Source organism: Amblyomma maculatum, chromosome 4 (assembly GCF_055883805.1).
Source record: "Amblyomma maculatum isolate TAMU_Amacu chromosome 4, ASM5588380v1, whole genome shotgun sequence".
NCBI classification, from domain to species: Eukaryota; Metazoa; Arthropoda; class Arachnida; order Ixodida; family Ixodidae; genus Amblyomma; species Amblyomma maculatum.
The window spans coordinates 162,020,714-162,039,698 of record NC_139347.1 but is presented as its reverse complement, the minus strand read 5'-3'; the positions used below and the strand labels follow the sequence as shown (position 1 = coordinate 162,039,698).

General features: G+C 41.2%; 1 protein-coding gene across 1 annotated transcript in view; it reads left to right on the top strand.

Moving 5' to 3' along the window:
- LOC146193380 (MAM and LDL-receptor class A domain-containing protein 1-like) overlaps window positions 1–18,985 on the top strand; it is a 205,173-nt gene that overhangs the window by 161,340 nt on the left and 24,848 nt on the right. The window contains exons 47-57 of the mRNA XM_084600534.1: window positions 2,357–2,511; window positions 4,801–4,885; window positions 5,131–5,289; window positions 5,796–5,901; window positions 7,033–7,183; window positions 9,428–9,521; window positions 10,356–10,466; window positions 13,358–13,608; window positions 14,507–14,738; window positions 17,623–17,745; window positions 18,752–18,888. Coding sequence (XP_084456660.1) covers window positions 2,357–2,511; window positions 4,801–4,885; window positions 5,131–5,289; window positions 5,796–5,901; window positions 7,033–7,183; window positions 9,428–9,521; window positions 10,356–10,466; window positions 13,358–13,608; window positions 14,507–14,738; window positions 17,623–17,745; window positions 18,752–18,888 — 1,604 coding nt within the window. The remainder of the gene's footprint in view (window positions 1–2,356; window positions 2,512–4,800; window positions 4,886–5,130; window positions 5,290–5,795; window positions 5,902–7,032; window positions 7,184–9,427; window positions 9,522–10,355; window positions 10,467–13,357; window positions 13,609–14,506; window positions 14,739–17,622; window positions 17,746–18,751; window positions 18,889–18,985) is intronic.

Genomic DNA, 18,985 nt, shown 5'->3' with positions numbered 1-18,985 from the left:
GCTGGTTGTTTGTGCAACCGCACGTACGGAATACGCTGTCGCGATCACTACCATAAATTCAGGTATTGCTTCACGCATGTTATTACACAGGTGCTACTTACCGGTTCAAAACGCTAAGCAACAAAATTTACCATTCCTAGCACGCTTTAGGGAAGATATATTTTTACCACATCTATAAAGTAGGGAGGGGAATTACCTCCCCTTACGCTTACCTAATGCACTGAAGGGAAAACATCATACTCTAGTTAACTGTGAGAAGTTTTACTTTCTCAGGATGAAACGGTTTATGGAAAAAGACTTGTCCCTTTCCGGCATCGATTCTAATAATTTAGGCGCTGCTTCCCAAGCAAATATGCGCAGATTTCGCCTGCAGGAGCAGCCGTTACAGACTACAAACGTATCAATATTCATATTCATGGCACTTTCTGGCTCTGTGCCTGTTGACATCACTAATTACCAATAATAAATGAAAAGGATAAAAAAGTAATGAACGTCATTGTTAAAGATAGAAACTCATATCATGTCCAGTAACAATTTTTGGGCTCTTTTAAATAATGCTCTATAACTTAAAGTCGAGGTTAAGATAGGATAGCCTTTGGTAGAAAGCGTGGATGTTGTAGATTGACGCTCGCGTATTTATTAAACATATTTGTTTAAATGAAAGCAGAATGATTTTGCGTTTACTAGATTTAGAATGAACCTGCGGTAAGCTGGAATTTGTTGACATGTGGTTTTAAAATGCATTTTAGCTGTATGAAAACCTGCGACACAATGTGTATTCAACAGGTTGCTTATGTGGAAACAAAGCCTAGTGTGCTTCCTTACCACTAATGAATTTAGCCATAGCAGTGATTAGTAGCGAAATTCCAAAATGAAAATTGAAGAAGGAAGAATGAATGAATATCTTTATGAGATCTCAGTGGCTAAAACACGCACAGCATTGCCCATACATATATGAAAGAACTGTATATCAAGCAGCTACCTTGGGTTCACTGCTGAATTTAATAAAACTGAAATATTTGAAGGCCTAGGCTGCTACTGGACAATCATTTATCTCCTGCAGCACTCTAAACCGCGTTAGATTGAAACGGCCACATTTAACAGCTTTGTTTATATTAGGCTAACCCCTGGGAGCCATAAAGGCAGCAACTCTTAAGTCAAAGTATTAAGAAAAAAGTTACGGCATAATTTCTACGTTTTCTTTCTAGCAGTAAGCGCTACAAACTACCCAAGGTATGCCTGGGACGTAATTGTGAACCATTTTAGAGCCTCGTGTTTCGAAGCCGTAATCTAGCGATGAGCTCCGCAATAACCGCGAAGGGCATCAATATATCGAGTGTTACAAACTCCTTAGTTGCGCATATTGAATGTGCTCATATCAAAGCTATGAGAAGTCCGCCAACTAGATTCCGAGCACGGAAGCACACAAAGGGAGCCAGGAGTGCTGGCGAAAGTAATATCAAGGAGCATGACACACCTGTGGACACAAGGGGGGAAAGAATCCATAATAGGCGCTGCTATTCAAGGAACAGCACACTCACATTCTGCTGTAAACCTGCTTGACCAGAGCAAAACTATATTTCACCACGAGTGCACCTGATGCGTGCGTTGGATGAGTCTTAGTTAAAGACATCATCAGGATTTGTATTTTGTATTTACCTCCTGGCTATCGTTGGCTTTCAGAATGGGCTCTTTTCTATCCTTATCAATGTGTCTGATTACATGAGCAGAGAAGCAGTTAGAATCGCTTCCTCTTTAATTGGGCAGCTGAATGTCAGTAATGTACCCAAAAAACTTTTCCACGGGCGATGCACACGGTGTACACGATGCGCACCTCCTTGACCTGTAAGCAAAATCTGATTTGACACATTATTCTTAGAATTCTTACGAAGACAAATCCCACTCTGAAATATAAAAAAATGTGTACAACTTCCTTAAATATCTGCGCCATGTCTTATCGTTAACGCAATCTTACGCAAAATATGAACCTGTACAAATGTGCATATACCCTTCCACAGATACTTCTGGATGACAATCAATAAATTTCAGTTATTGCAAGGAACGTTCTATAATAGACAATATCTTCGCCCAAGCATATTCTCTTTCCAGCACTTCATAGGGAGTTTCACGCAAATATTCATAGTTTTGAAATAGAGTAGTTTATTACCTTCTTGTCAGTGTTAAATGTATTATATATTAAGGTTGTGGTGTGTGCAAAACAAATCTGGTGCAGGGGCCTCAGTACATTTAAATGTTGAACTAAATTAACCTTTGCAGCCTAAAATTGTACACTGTCGTTAAAAAGCCAGTGTGAGGATGCAGTGGAGTAACTATATGGTTCTGACTGTACTTTCAGGCTCTGCATTGCTCTTATTTGGAGTATTGCCACAAACGACAGCCACTTCCCAACGTGCTGAAATGATGGAATTAGCGACAATAACAGGAAGCAGACTTAAGGGCCAATGGGCGAAAATCACAGTAAAGGTCGGAAACTGGAAAGCAGGAGCAAGGGTGAGCTTTTCCACCTTTCTTCAGAGTGAACTGTACAAAGTAAGACGCATACTAGAATAACTGGTAATTATTCGAGACAATATTATAATTACGTCAATTAAATAAAGCATCTTGAAGTAAGGCAGGCTTCATGGAAGATTGCTCGGGAAATGTGGTTTAGTTCCCTCTGGCGATACAAATGATTTACTCAAGGCGTGACTTTTTTTTTTTTGCCATGCATAACTTTGGGAACTTCACCCGCACAGACTGCAGGACGCCGCATTCATTTTGATCAGTTTTGTGCACTGAAGCTTCAGTATACCACGCTGCGGACATGAAGCGAATAGGTGCTTCTTCCATTCTGCACAGCATCGACTGTACCAAATTACGCGGCAAAGGTTCTGGTCTCATAGCACATTGGAGTTCTTCTTGATGTATGTTAATTGCTGTCTCTTTTTCACCGCAAAGGAAGGTGTAGTATATTTAATGCGATTGCGCTAAGGAGTACGACGCGCAGAAAGGCGATGTTTATGGCCACAAACAAATATGCCTGATGGAAGCAAGGAAATAATAAAAGTTGATGTCGATGCAACTTAGTTGGCTAAATTCAGAGTATGTTTCATATCAGTTTCTCTTTGAGACAATGGTTTCAATGTAAGGCTTGACTCAAAATTCGGCGACATCGCTGCCTGGATTCCTTAGTAGTAGCGCACTATAAACATTGGGTCGTTTAACGTATCTTAAGAGCGCAATTCAACAATGATTGTTTATATCTATTATAGGCACAAGATCAAAATTACGATATGCAATGCACAGAACGACATAATGTAGGTAAAAACTTCGGCGCTAGCTATGAGGGTCTGTACAAACTCCTCCCGTAATTGTCACATTCGATTCCATTCTAGCTAATATTTTCTTTTGGGAATATCGAATGTAGATGTTACAGATATACGTTCTGTTTTTCCGATGTACCGCATAAAGAAATGCTCTCGCATCAATAATTAAGGATATATAACAAAAAACATTCTGATTTACACAAACATATCCCTCTTGTAAATGCTCCACACCCAGATTTCCTAAATAAATAAATAAATAAAGAAATTTTATTCGGGGATTCTGCAATTAAAACAAATTAATTAGGCTGAAACTTTGGTTGAAGTACACTGTGAAATGATTCACACCCATGCAGGACCGTCGGTTACGAGAAGGGCACACGGCTCATAGGCCATGATACATTATATTTTCCATTAATCGAACAAGCAGGCGTTGAAATGATAATCTCAAACATACCCTTGAATAAACTAATCGAGCTGCATAGTTCAATCCTGCATTTCCAATAGCTCATTGGCTCCAATGGATTAAGGTTGCGCTATAGTGAGACTGCGCTGTGGTCTTCGACTTGACCCCAGAGACACTTGCTTATATGTTCATTAGTAATTACGTGCACTAAAGCAATTATTTTGTTCATTGCGGTAAAAAAATATATATATTAATCACAGCGCGAAAAAATTTTCATTCATTGTGCCATCGTCTTGAAGAATAGCAGAGCCCGCTGCGTAGCCATCCAAGGGGCTGGAGATAAAATGAAAATTTCATCTGAGGCACAAAAGGAGTAGCTGCACTCTCAATGCTCAGGTTCAAACTGCTGTGCCTCTGTCATTGTTAGAGGCGCGAAAAGTTTCCAATGCTTGTGCAAGCCGCTCATTGTTACAGTGGAGCAAAAAGATGAGAAATGAGAAAAGAGAACCAAGTAAACGTGAAATAGAGACATCATGCCATTCTCTTTGAGGAAGCCAACGAAAGAAAAACAAGAGAAGTTTTTACAATGAGAAGCAAGCTGTTGTTTGAATTTTAGTGCGCGATTCGAAAGGTCCCTCTATCCGCACTTGCGTTCTACTCATAATGGCGCAACTTAAGCACCCTCAGGTTGTTCATATTGTAGTGCCAGAGTCTCCTGGGCTTGACAATATTCTCAACTTTCCCTCACTGTCGTTATTCTCTCCTTTACCAAGCAAGCGCGCCGCACTGGTCCTTTCTAGCTCTCTTTTTTAGTTATTCGTTTGCAGCGTTCCGTTTTCTGGCATATTAGAAATTGATTTTCATTCTACAAAATCTGCTTCTAAGGAACATGAAAAGTAGAAACATACGTTATAGTATGCTCTCGTCTTAATCTCAAATAAAAACATCTCGAAGGTCTATACATCTCACACTCATAGCGTATTCCGAACTCTGAAAACCTCGGGCTAGTCAAACAAAGAAGCGTGTTTACTTTCTGTAGGAATGGTAAGTGACCGATGTTTCTTCTTGCAGTTCTTTTATCGGGCCAACCACGTGGGCGTCAGCATAGACCGACCCGAGTACCTGCACTGCCATCCAGACACACAGAGCGAAGGATGTGAGTAACGAGATCTCTGAAATATATCATCGCTGCAGTAGTCAGCTTTGTCGTGTGCCTTCTCTAATTGGTAAAAGATCTTATAACAAAGACATAAAAATTGTCCAGCCTTTAAACCCGATAAAAGGTAATGCTGGGCGAAATTCGTTACTAGCGGGTCATGCAATATACTCGAAGAAAAATCCGAATGATCACTTCTGCTCAGTTAGTGTAATGATCCAAGCATGCATTTACTTTCTCTGTAGGGGAGGCGACACAGCATGTAAGCTGCGACTTCTCCAGTCCAGTTGACTGCGGTTGGTTTCCCGAGCGAGGGGCCAAATACACAGACTGGATGTATTATGCGGGCGGAGCTGGAAAGCCCATAATCAGGTGGCAGCCCACCGACGGCCAGTCGCGAAAAGGTATGGGGAAGGAATTATAAACGTTATCATTTGTTGAAGTTAAAATATTGTTCACTGGTAGTGTTAAGACAATTCAGAAACATATGGCGCAAAATAATCCATGATGTTAACGTAAAGTGCATTTAATCAAAACAACTGTACGAATCTTGTGTTTAAAACAAAGCTTAAATGTTATTCGAAGTTTAGAAGTCCGTGAGTGAAGTGAGGCTCCCCTTGTAGCCTCTTTCATGATTTCATAAAAGTCCTCTCTCTCTCTCTCTGTATATATATATATTGATTAATTAAAATTTACTCCGCGCTGTTGAATCTCACATATTCAAAATGGTGGATGCAAACCTGCGCTAAGCGTATGGGGCCCCATATGTAGGTCAGTTTGAGGAAAATGCAAGGCTCATAAGGAATTTCACTGAATACAGCAAAGGAACAGTTTAATCTTGTTAGCATCTGACGAAGAACGTTCTTTTGCCAATATTCGTTACCTCTGCCATGTTCATGGGCTGATGCAGGAGCCTTCATATATGCCCGAAACACACATCCTGATGTCTCAGTCGCCCACCTGGTCTCCATCAAGATGAGTGCGACTCCCGACTCAGGTCGTTGCTTCACATTCTGGTAAAGTTCTGTCGTTTTTGTTTTTTCGCTTTAGTGAAAAAGTATAGTATGCAAATTCACCCTTGATGTGCCTTTAAACACTGCACACTACCCGCGGAATTTCGCATTTCTGGCAAGAAAACAAAAGATGGAGGACACTTGGGCCCCGCTTTTAAGTGAATGACGAAATAACGCTAATGATTCCCTATTGAGACTCCCGCAGCGCTTCCTTATTCATGTATATGTATTTTCTCTTCGCCTATTTGCCAGTTCTTGATAAATTTGTCTTATATTATCTTCCGCATTGTGATTAACATACAATCCTAAGCAAGCACCTTACTCAGCTACTGATGGTAAGCGACCGTTTGACATAGTGGTAAAGCTTCGATTTAACCAGACGTTACGAACGTGCCATCCGTGGCCTAGGCGTGGCGTGCCTGAATCGTCATGCGAGAGCCCTGTAAGGTTATCTGCTATCCCACCCTTCCACTTGATATGAGCAACCAGTCTTCACAGCTGCTGCCAAATTTGTGGGAGCATTTGGTGTCCTTACGTCAAAAAAATTCATTGACGAATGAGCGCCCGGCCATATCACCTCCTAGCTACTAGCTGCCAAGACCATGCCCACGATTGTTTTTCTCATAACGCCGAAAACGTCCATACCAGAGTTTCTTCTGAGCAGAGTCTTTAACGCTATGACGTTAAAAGATTTAATAAAAAACTTGCACATCACAGTTTATAGTTAGCAAAGTGGCTGTATTACTTTCTGGCGCATAATGTAATATGTTCGCCGATACTCCCCAGGTTTTTGCAGACGCTGCTGTGCCGTCTAGCATCAATAAGCATTACGACTGCCAACAAAAGTAAATGTTACAATTTATTTATGTCTTCAGCACTTTTATTACAACTTAGTCTCCCTTACGCCACCTTGAAATCACGGACATTCATTTATCACTTCAACCTTATCAATGTCAATAATTCCCTAAATTAACAGTCTAATGAATCAGCGCTCTCCAAACTGTTTGTTCTCTTTTTCAGTTTGGAAGGAAAATTCCCTCCTATAAGTGGCGTCAAATAATTCTGCGTTCCAAAGTCTTGCATCAAGTGCTTAGAAGTAAAGGTGTAACCTTTATGGGTGCCCTTCTGTCACAGGTACAACATGTGGCACCCGAACATCGGCGAGCTCAGGCTGTTGCAGCGCGTCGGCAACGCATCTACAAGCCTTTTGTGGAGGCGTGAAGGGCCGCAAGGAAAAGACTGGAAGCAAGGACAGGTCCAACTCCACTCTGAAAATACACATCAGGTTCGAGAGTATAGTTATTGTTGGCGGTCTACGGAAACTTAAAGCCCACTAGCTCACGGAACAAATGAAAATAGCTAACGGGAGCAAAATTCAGTTTTGAAACACTTTAATTTTTGTCACGGGAGTTGTCGTCGGCTTCATTTGGATGCCTCTCATAGGAGAGATGAAAAAAATTTATTTATTTGTCTTCACTGCTCTCAAGTACTCCTCATACTTTCAACATATATTAGATTTCATTTCACTCTCGAAATGTGCTATTTATTTTCTGCTTCTTGCATGTTACAATGTGTACGTTGTAGCAGTAGCAGAGTATAGCGATTTTGGTTGTTTTACAAAACGTGACCAAATGTTTAAAGAGCTTCAAGTACTGATTTCGATACGAGGGCTCTATAGGGACGATGCCAAACATTATCATTGAATCGCGTATTCAGGTCAATCAATACACCCTTCAGGAGCCGATGCCATGATCGGCTTCTTAAGGTTATATTGATACACCTGAAATTTTAAGGACAATCACGCTTATACGCCGTCCACGTCCTAATTTATATTCACGCTGCATACTTTAATGACCTTAGCATTAGCTTTTACTGAAACGTCCAGATACTGAAAGGCTTTCACATGCTGCGGTGTGGTTCTGTACTTCAGAATAATATGGAGCGCCTGAAAGAACCATAAGGAGGATAAAAGATATTGTAGCAAAAAGCAGCTCTTATTTTGTGGCAGCGGCTAGCGGTATAGTTTTATGGGGCCATGAGCATGTCTTCTTTACAAATCCCAGTTTATATACGCAACACGGAGAACAGTCCTTCACTTTCACACATTGAAAATTCAATGCGAAAAGTTGTTTTCTCTGCAATAGAGAGCCTTGTGTATGTTGGGCAGAAACACTGTTAATGACAATAATATATTTGTTCTGTACAATGCCCTCCTGCCTATATCTTATCAAAATTACTTAGCTCTTCTGGCATACAAGGAAATAAAATAGCACTTATCTCGCCTTTATGTAAGCATAGAGTGTCCACATATATATAACCTGCGTTCAGTTTCTCTAATTAGCTCAAGGCGTCACACAAATCAAACCAATGATCATCAAATAACAGTATTATGCAAGAAATGTTCGAGATTGCTTGAACACAAGAAAGTTTTACTGTTCAGGAATTCAAAATAAAAAAAATGTGTTAAACTTTAAATGCCTCTGCGCAACATATGTCTATTAGTGCTTCATTTTATGCTTAGTTTTCATACTTTACATACTTTTCCTTTATGCCATAATCGTGTCTAGTTTGTCTTGCGGTTTGTCACTGACCGTGATGCACTGACATACTATATTTTTACTTCGGTGGGAATAAGTGTGCATGTATGAGTATATATGCTGTCTTTATTCTATTTGGCCGCCTGACTGTTGATCCGGTTTTTGGCTTCTGTATTCGTTATTTCTGTTTATTGACACACGTGAATGAGACTTGTTATTTTTGTTTGACCGCATGACCCGTATTTAAGCCTTATTTGTTGTCAAGTACATGTTTCTGTACTGCTAATAGCATCGATTAGTCAGGAGACACCAAGCTCTTATTTAGCCTCTGCTCGTTAACACCATGCAGTGTTGGCCATAATATTCTAAACATGATGAAGATGATATGATGATCATGTCACAAAGTGAATTCTTGTAGTGAGGGAGGAGTCAGCAGCATTTATTTGATGTATATCGTTCTGGTAAAACGCTTGACCCTTCTGCCATTCTTGAGCAGCATCTCATTTATAATCCAATGGCACAAAGAAAATGCAGTCTACTTGTGCTTGGCAATGTCTTTTAAAAATATCAGTACATAACGAGCTAACGTTTTCTTGGAACCATATGCTATTGGACAAAGAGTTGATTTAAAACTCTGGTTTAACCTGAACTCTTTTTTAATGTTAGAACTATCGGTATATTATGCCTTTTGTTTTCTCTTTATAAAAGCTATCTTCGTCTTTCAAACGGGAAACGTTCCATGCTTCTCAAAGTCTACTTGCACTTTGATTCTCACAATCCCTGCACACTGTGAGCTGCTGCATTAAAGACAATGCGCTCGTTAGCTCTCTTTACACAGCAAACGTGTTTGGAAAAACATGGCCACCAATATGAAATAACATGAAATGAAAGAAGCCTTTGTTTTTGTAGCTTATTTGTCATCAAAAATGACATTTAGTCTCAAGGCTCTAAAAAGGTGTTTCAGTAAAGAGCAAAAAATCTTTTTATTCCAGCTTATATTCGAGGCACTTGTTAGCCCCGTGAATCCCGGAATGATTGCTCTCGACAACTTTATTCTTACAGACAGCAAGTGTGTTAACACAAAAGGTAAATATTCACATCTCACATCCCCGCCCCATTCTATTATGACTAAATTATGAATCATCACGTCGTTAGTGCGAAGGTGGGCTGGAAACACGGATAAAGAACTCTGTGCCCATTCTAGAGTATTCAGTCCAGTTAGGCAAAGCTACGTAACTGAAATAGCTAAAAAGAGACGCATGCGGCGAAGTCTTATTGGGATCTTTAGGTACGATATTGTATCTGCAGAACGGGTTTTTCAAATGCCTCATCCATGTTGTAGAACTGAGTTGCCATTAATTACCTATCCGACAAATGGAATCTGTTACCTAAAATGCGGGATGCCTTCTGCGCTAAGGCGATTTTTTGTCCATGCCTCATGATCAAACCATGTTGATTGAACATGGCCAATGAAAATAAACTGGGCTATTATCTCTAAATGCGTTTCACATGCAACCTAGTATTAAGGAAGTACTTCTGTATATTTTAGTTTGTTCCTTTAACGCCCAACTCAGAGTAACGCTTATGTCACATTTGCCTGTCAAAACAAGACTAGGGCCATGATAGCATTGATTGAATTTTCAGGCGAAAGTTGTCTTAAGAAAGCGTGATATCTGTGTACGGCGCTGCTCTAACCGTGAATACGACTTTAATTTTCTAACATTGGGCTCATTCACATTAAATTCCCAGCAAACAATCTAATGGCAGAGTACTTCATTCACGATTGAGCGCTTGTTGATTTTTGCAAGTTGTCTGAAAAGAAAACACAACTGCCTTGAAGAAAGGTTCGGAAATTTGTTTATTGCGCGCAGAAAGGTTTCATGCAGAGACCATTACTTTCTATTACCTATTAAAACGCAGTGTGCACTTTCGAGTCCGACTCATGCGGTTGGCAAATGCACAATTGGGAGAGGACCAGCGGAAGCAGTGTTGTCCTGCCTCCGTCTGATTACACCACCCAGTCATCCTCAGGTAAGAATTACAACTGAAGAACATTTACTGCTGAAGCCGTCAGTAGCCATCGGTACAATGTATGACAGTATTCAGAGATAATTGGAATTAACCACCGAAATCCATAATGTTTTCCATGTTACGGAATTAATCCAAATATTACGTCTGATCTATTCAGGTTTTTTAAGCATATCTCGCAGGTCTGTCTTGCTGTAGGTGCGAACATTGTGTAAACTTTGCTATCACTGCAAACATCTCTAGCCCATATGAAACATGTTTAGAACGCGAAAGGAAAGCTTTTGGTGCATTTACTTTAAACTATCAAAATTCTAAGTCATTCAAGTTTCAAACTTTCCCATTTGTAAGACGTTCCTTGAAGGAACATTATTGCTTGCAACAGTTGTAATCGGATATATAAATTGTGCTATCGGGCATCTAGAAAACGCCTTGAAGTTTTCTAAATGCTTAGTTGTAGTGCAACTGCGCTCAATGAAAGCTTCCAGTGATTCTAGCAGGTATGCTGGCGATCGATGGCCAGACTATTTGAGCAGCAGCTACGTGCATTTTGGCTCAGAGAAAACCAATGCAGCGGGAAGAAGAAAGAAATGCAGGGAGAGTAACAAAAATTGGTTTTGGTAACTGTTTTTCTTTGGCACGTAATAACGAACTTTTGCAGTCGCTGACGTTTGCTCCAATGGCCAACATGTTAGCGCTTAATTCAAACATACATAATTCAATACTGAAAGATAACAATGGCGGTGCATGATGGCCGAAGGCACACGCATTTTTAATACTTCAAACCATTTTTGGACCATTGACAAAAGTTTCTAAACCTTAGTGAATGCACCCTACACAAACATCCTTAATGACGATGGTCTTGAAGTGTGTCACTCAGGTGCTAATAAGTAGCTATATGTTACCTACTGTCGCTATAATCAGTGAACGTGTCCACAAATGCAAAGGGGGAACGCTATCGCTAGCAGCTTCGAACAAGATCACAAACAAATGAAACAAAACAAAACAAAGTCGGTTTTGAAAGTTTTAGCTAGTATGCCAACAGAAAAAATCACACTTGAAACAAAACACACACAAAACCCGCACAACCCTGTAAGTTAAATAGAAGAATTCGCAGGTAAAGAATTCCCAGGAAAAGGAGGGGCTGTCTTGTAGCCAGAGCAAACGCGGTTAGGTGAACTGTGTCTAGTCGGCGGTGCAGCGTTCCTGAATGCTCTACGAAGAGCCAGGGCCGGTATCACAGAAAGTGAACGCAAACGCAACGCTTTTACGTCACCTGATATGCAGTTCCGATGGGTAGCTTTGCCGAAAGAAACAGGGTGTGCCATGACGTAAAAGCGTTCACTTCCGAGGCTTAGAGCGGAAGTGCTTCCAACCAATTACAGAGCGTTCCGAACTGAACGTACACTGAACGCAGTTCTGTAATACCGCACCAGGTGGAAGCAGAAGCAGAGGCGGTGCCGGTGGACTTGTGTCCGCAGCCCCAGGAACTTGGCAACGGCAGTCTTAACGATCTCCGAGACTAGCGCCAGACCCATCGAATGGCGTCCCGTGGCGCATAAGGCTTAATCATGCCAGCTTTGCAGTGGTGATCCAAGAGAGGGTTCTTAGCAGCACAGACGAGACATCCCTCATCTGCTAACCTCTACGCTTGAATGCCTTTCCTTTCTCTGCCTCTCTTCATTGATGCCACGGTTGCCCGACACGTCACCTCTCCGTTCCTCGTGCCCGGAACAGGCTTCGTCGTTCTCGCCACTCGCACGTGCGCCGCTCCGCCGTCGGCGCAACAACAAATCCATTGTTTCACCACGCCACACCTCACATACATTGCTTGTAGTTCCAACTCTTAAAGCATCCTTTCTTTAAAATATTTGTGTTTTATCTGCACGTACTGCTTGTAGGATTATTCAATTTTGACGCTCTCTAACCTTCACACTTTCGCTCACGTTATTAGTGATGTTTCAGTAAGCATTTAACAAACGTTTCATAACACACAATCAACCACGACATACTGGTGATTAGCGTTCGAAGTCAGAGAAGGCCAACCCTGCTTTATAAATTTTCCCAAGGAGAAGAATTTACTGTTGTAAATAGAAGATGAGCTTTGGGACCAGTCGCACCACGAGCGCACGGCGCGACATAGAGTTGTTGGCGCGAAAGCCTAAGACGGTCGCTTCTGCGAGGTCTTTCCCTCGGGTCGGTCCCCTTCGTTACAAGAAACCTCGTTTCATTGTTTAATTCCACTTTAGTGCGAAGGACTTCGGCTTTGTTGTCTCACAATATCATAACTGCCAGCATCAGATAACAAGAAAGCGCGTTTCCTTCCCAACGTCCGCTGATAACTCGTTTAATTGTTTACAATACTTCATACAATACATTATTTTCCTTAATTTCTTGAAGTGTGGAAGAGGTAATTCATTTCAACTGCGTTCGCGGTCGTCACTTGGGAGCATAACAGATCAAAACAAAATTTATAGGACCACAGAGACAATTGGACTGTTAATTACGGGGGTGATGTCGTCATTTTAATTTGTTTTCAGCAGTAAGAATGTCCACAAACACTTCATGACTTCAATTTCGGTTCTGATTGGAGAAGAGCACCTCAGTTGTTTGCTTTGCGAATCTTTATGAACTACTTGTTCTCACTTAAATAATCGATAAGCTATCGTCTTACCCGGCTTTTTGAATTCTCATTTTACTTCAGCACCAGTTTGTAACACTTTAAATTTTTTTCATTAAATTTATTTTATTCAAATTTCAATAGTATATCTTGATAGCACTGATCACCTAAGAAGTCATCTTTCTCAAACTCTCTAACCTGTGAGTTTTTGTAAAGTGTTTGGTCACACGTCGGGTGCAGAACGTCTTGGATCATCCATTGGTTCCCGCATTCGCAGGTACCTTTGCTCTGGCGCAATCTCCTAGTGGACGCATGGTCAGCCCACAGGGCTGGTACGATGCGACTCGTCACAAGTGCCTGCGCTTCTGGTTCTTCATTTCGGGAAGCTCAGTCGAAGAGCTGAACGTCACTCGTGAATCTGAAGAGGGCTCAGAAGAGTTTATTTGGAGTGTAGCCTCAGTCGATGTTTCCATAAAGCGCTGGTTCTCGGCAGCTGTCGGCTTACTCAACCCTAAAGGAATGGTTACGGTGAGTGCATCAAATATCCCGAGATGATGAATTAGGAATGGACGTCATGCTCGCTTAGCCGACTATTGTTGTGAATTCTACAGTGCATTACTCTATGACCAACGGCTAATAAAAGTGGTGATTTAGGCTGGGAGTGTTTTACGCACCTATAGACAGACCCTTGGGACTGTTTAAAATCGCGGAATTGTTTCTTTCTTTGGTATTTCTGTCATATAACTTTGTATAAACGTTATGGAAGGGTGCAAGTGCCTCAGTTTGTGCTGTTCGATTCTAAAATATACTAAAAGACAATTCTCTTCTGGCTGCTGCGAATCCCGGCGGGTTATTAGAATTTCCATCATTGTGAAAATAAACACGTTCATCCTTTCTGGCAATCGAAGTTTACCTTGTACCGTGAGAACACCGAGTACTATCTTTGATTCGTGCGATAAGAATTTTTTCCAGGAAACCTTCGCTCGAAGGCGCGTCGGCTGAATTTACAGTGTTTTTCTCGCCATTCATATAGAAGTCTGATAGTATTCTTCGTGAAGTGCAGCTTTTTGAGCCAAAAATAATTCAGCTCTTCGCTATTTACAACCTCCTCGAGAGTGTTGTTCTCAACATTGACTGGCAGCGTCAGCCAAACCTAATCATTTATTATATTTTAAATATAAGATCTTACGCAGAAAAACCTAAGCAATTTCTCTTGATGGTAGTCTTGTCAGGTAATAGATCCCTCAGCTGCTCTAACACCAGCAAGCCGCAAATTTCTTCGCGGTGTACGCAATTCCCTGCAAATCATGAATTTCTAGGTTCTATCTCGTCGATGTTTAAGTTATTAACTGTTTGCTTCATGTCCTACGCATATTAAGATGCAATCCGTCCCCATGTTATAAAGCAGTTCCTCGTCTTGCCGCAGATCGTATTCGAAGGAAAAACATCCGGTGACCCGGGCACTGCAGTTGCTTTGGATGACATCAGCTTGGGCGTGGAGGCCTGCCCCGCACCAGGCAGCTGCGCGTTCGAAGAAGACACGTGCAACTGGTACAACAACAGAGACCTGTCCTATTCCCAGTGGTATCGGCACAGAGGCTACACTGTGTCCAATTCCACAGGCGTCGGCAAGGATCACACCCTTGAAAGCGATGAGGGTAAGACCTTGCGTTTCACATAATTAGCGCAACGCCGTGAAAAGAACCGTCCTCCAGCAACATCCGACGTTGTCCATGTTTTCGGCATTGTGAGCGGAAACCTTGAGTATGCTTCTGGCAGGGAGTAGTTAGCAGATGACACGGCGACTATGGCTTAGTCGGCAGGTTGCGTGAGGCTATGAGAGGGCAGTAATATCCGATGGGCAAGAGCTGCCAGTTCCTTTAAGGTGGAATGGTAGGTCTGAATCGAACCCAGGACCTTTAGAAGAAGAGTCAGACGCGCTGCCCCTTGGCCACGCAGTCACATTCGTAGGGCTTAGTTAAAGTGGCACATTATGATTTACAGAAGAGATGGAGGTGGAGGAAGAGGAAGAGGAGGGAAAGATAAGGCGAGGAGGAGCTCTTTTCTATAATTCGATGGTTTTCCATCCTATGCTAATGAATGTGGTGTTTTAAAAAACAGAGACACAAAGAAAAGGACTCATGTTTAAATGATTACCAAAATGTATGTGTGTGGGCGATTATCCGTAGACGAGAGCCATTAACGCTTACGACTAATAACCTTCGATGCGAAATTTAAAGGGCAGTAGAAGTTTTATTATTCGACGAGCAAAGAGAAAGCTTCAAGTAAGCTACGCTAAGGCATTTTGTGCTATCAATTGAATTGCGTATGTAATCAAGCGATATAGGCGTTCAGCCTTCTCTGCAATGCACTGCACAGACCTTAGATCAGAATGACGGTGACATAAATGATGACGAAGTGAACAAGCGGTTTCTAAAAAACAGCCAACACCATCGAATAGATAACTCATTTAGGATATTTTGGTTGCATTGCACGACTCACGATGGGATTTGGGTGAACCGAACGGAAATCTAAACATTCGGCAACAATAAGGTCATGCAGAGTCTCTCCGTACTAGTCCGGCGTATTAAGGAGAAGGCTTAGCTTTTAATCTATGCTAACGCCATATTTTTGAATATTTATGCTTAGCCAGTTTACACGCTTTATCAACGAACTTCATAAATTCGAATCGATGTATGCTGCCAAAGTTTCAAAAGAGCACTACAGCTTCTCTTTAAGAGATACCATATTTTTTCCTCAGACATGGTGTTGCTAAATGTCGCTTTCAAGTTTATTCTACTTTATGCGTTTTACATGCGTACACCCTAACGCTCAACGCTGGTGACTAATGCCTAGCGAATTAAAACTGTGTTAATTCGAAAGCATGTCTTCCCTCATGAGTGACGCGTACAGGACCTGGCATTTGTCAATAGGAAATGTCATCAGTGTATGCAAGAACTGTGAGTCATTAATAGGAAAACTGCTTTCAAAGAGAGACGTTAGGGGTTGAAGTTCCAAAGTAGGATCAAGGGCTTGAGTTCCAGAAAGGTACTTGAGGTCTAGCCCCAATAGTCATGGGTTCAAGGTCCAAAGGCAGCCATGGGCTCGAGTCCCCAAAATTGATAGTGGGTTCGAATGCAAAAAAAAGTCGGGTTTAAATTTGTTCAAAAGTTCAGTTCCAGTAATGACCGTGGGTTCGTGTTCCAAAGAAGGTCGTGAGTTTGAGTCCCTCACTCGGCAGCAGCTGAATACAAGACGTGGCAAAACTCGGTGACCTCCATTTTTTGACAACTCGGATAAATAATGTATATCAATTGATCGATGCGCCAAATAGAGTGCAGGTGCTAGCACAAAATAAAATAATTTAAATAGCTATGATCAAAAAGTATACAGTGATTTGCATAGTAAATCAAAGCTTTGCTTTTGAAAAACGCCGCACTCCATTTTCTAATTTCTTTTTTATTCCACGTTATCTCCGCTAGCGTGCCCATCTCGCAATTATTCGTACAGTATGTCATTTGCCCTTGGTTACCTTCTTTCAGTCAACCTCAGTTGTCGTTTCATTCTACGATAACATGTTTAAGGGAGGGGTATGCATGCCTTTATAATGAGCGCTTTGCTTCAAGCGAAATAATCGATTGGAATAACTTGTATTCTAGCATGATGATCAATATAGCCCTTGTAAAAATTACGAACACTGACCAGCTGCGACAAAGATATTTTTCCTACATTCCTTATTCAATGGTTAAATATAGTGCATGAAGGTTTCTTTCCCCATATTGCACTATGATGCAAATGTTTTAGGTAGATTGTTATTTATTTGTTCTTGTCGAGTGCCTAGCTTTCATGCAGGTTCCGTCGCATTTTTTCCTTCTTACAATTAGTTGTATTTTTGTTGAATATATGCGTATGAATATATATTAATTGTGAGACTATTATTTGTTGAATCAATATTTACTATTCATGTTAATCCTCCAATTAACTCTTTTTTCGAAATAATGTTGTGGTCATCTGCTGCTTCTAGGTATTCATGAGCTTGTACAACTAGGTGCTTGTGTTGCCCAGTTTAGTTCATTTAGTACACAACTGATGTGCTTTTAGTTTTATGGGCTAAGTATATTTATATTAACTTTATATGGGTGCACTTCCCTCTCCTTATTTAATATTTTTCTTTGAGAGTTTCTATTGGTTCTTTCAATAAGTCGGGTACAAAGAGGTGAGGGTTCGTGAAGACATGCACCTATAAGCTGCCCTGTTGTTAAGACGAATGTACGCATCAGTATCTTTTATTCGTGGCCATTTTTTCTTTGTGACATTCGAAACGATTTCCCGCTCTTCCCTTTTTTGAAACCAAAGAGGATAGCTGCTCAGGTACAATTAGCAAGGAATTCATAATGATGAGCTGGATAGAATGCTACAATCATGGCTTTTTGCATTATTATTTAAATGATTTCAGCGTATTTGTACGTTTACGTGCTCCGTGCTAAACATTATATGATAATGTTTACCAGGGCAGTCTTTCATTTCTGTTTTTTTTTTCAGGGTTTTATCTTCTACTGGACGCCGAAGACATGGCAAGATTCCAGCTTGGCAGCTTACAAAGTCAGATTCTGTCCTTAGGGCCCAGCGTATGCTTGAGGCTCTACTACATCATGAAAGAAGGATGTAAGTTTCATTAACCTCTTTCTATGCAGATTGTATCCTCCTGAGGTGGCAACAAAGACAACGTATTGCGTTCTCTCAAAGTCGTATCTGTAGCCTTTTGAAGCATTAGGTTATCTAAAGGCTTCAAACATGCTACGCATTTGTCTGCGCCTAAATGTACAAGGCTCTCCAATGCCTTGATTGATTTCGTTAAACAACAAAAATATTGAAGCGAGCTAGTTACTAGTAGCGGTTTATGTGAGAGTGCTCAGAGCGATTGATCGCAGAGTGCGCCCTAAACAATCTAGCGTCATACACCGACAAGTGTTCTTTACGAGAGGCCCGCAAAGTGTTTGTAAAAAATTGCATCCAAAGAAGTTTGAGTTTAAGTGCTGTAACATGTCTCCTTATGTGTCTAGCTTCATAACTCGCAGGTGACGAGCAGCCTCTACTTCGCTGTTCTCGAGCTTTGTTATTCCAGGAGGGCTTGCAGGAGCCCCGTTAGAGGGCTTTGAAGCGAACCACTTGTTTTGTACATTTTTGATAACAACCCTACATACATACATTAGGTGTCTACATCTATCATAACGCAAACCGCAACCTGAATCATCCACAATTCTCGAAATTGTGGTGTTTAAGTCTCACGGAATAAGAAATGTTGAAGGCTGATGTATGAGCCGATCACCGATATTGGCATGCCAAGGATCTAAAAAGCTGCGCTAATTCATTTGTAGAGCAGTTAAAGTATGTTGACCATTTTATAAGAGCGAAGTCGATTTTCTTGTGAGGATTCGAGTAGGCGGCTAACCGCCATGTCCCCACACCTTCCTGTATATAAAGTAATAAAAAAAGGCCAAACTTCTTTACAGGGTCAAAAACGTACACAAAAAGAATACTTCCAACAATGAATCCTGTCAAAACTATTCCCTGCATCCTTTGCTTCGTAATAGTAATTTAGTAATTACTAATCACATTTTTTGTTATTAGTATTTTTCCTTTTTATATAACATCATCTTTTTCTTCGCAGCGGGAGCTTTCCTTGGAGTGGCATTCATAGACGAGACTGGCCTACCATCTGGTCAGCCAGTCACCGTGCAAGCCAACACATCTACTGAATGGACCCTACTTACTGTCGAACGCAGTGACGCACCTTCTCAGTTCTCGGTGAGAGTCTGTTAGCAACGTACGCTACCAATGAGGCTGAATGACAACAGCCACATTTCGGAGAACTTCTTGACTCTTGTCCTTAGCCTCTTCTAGC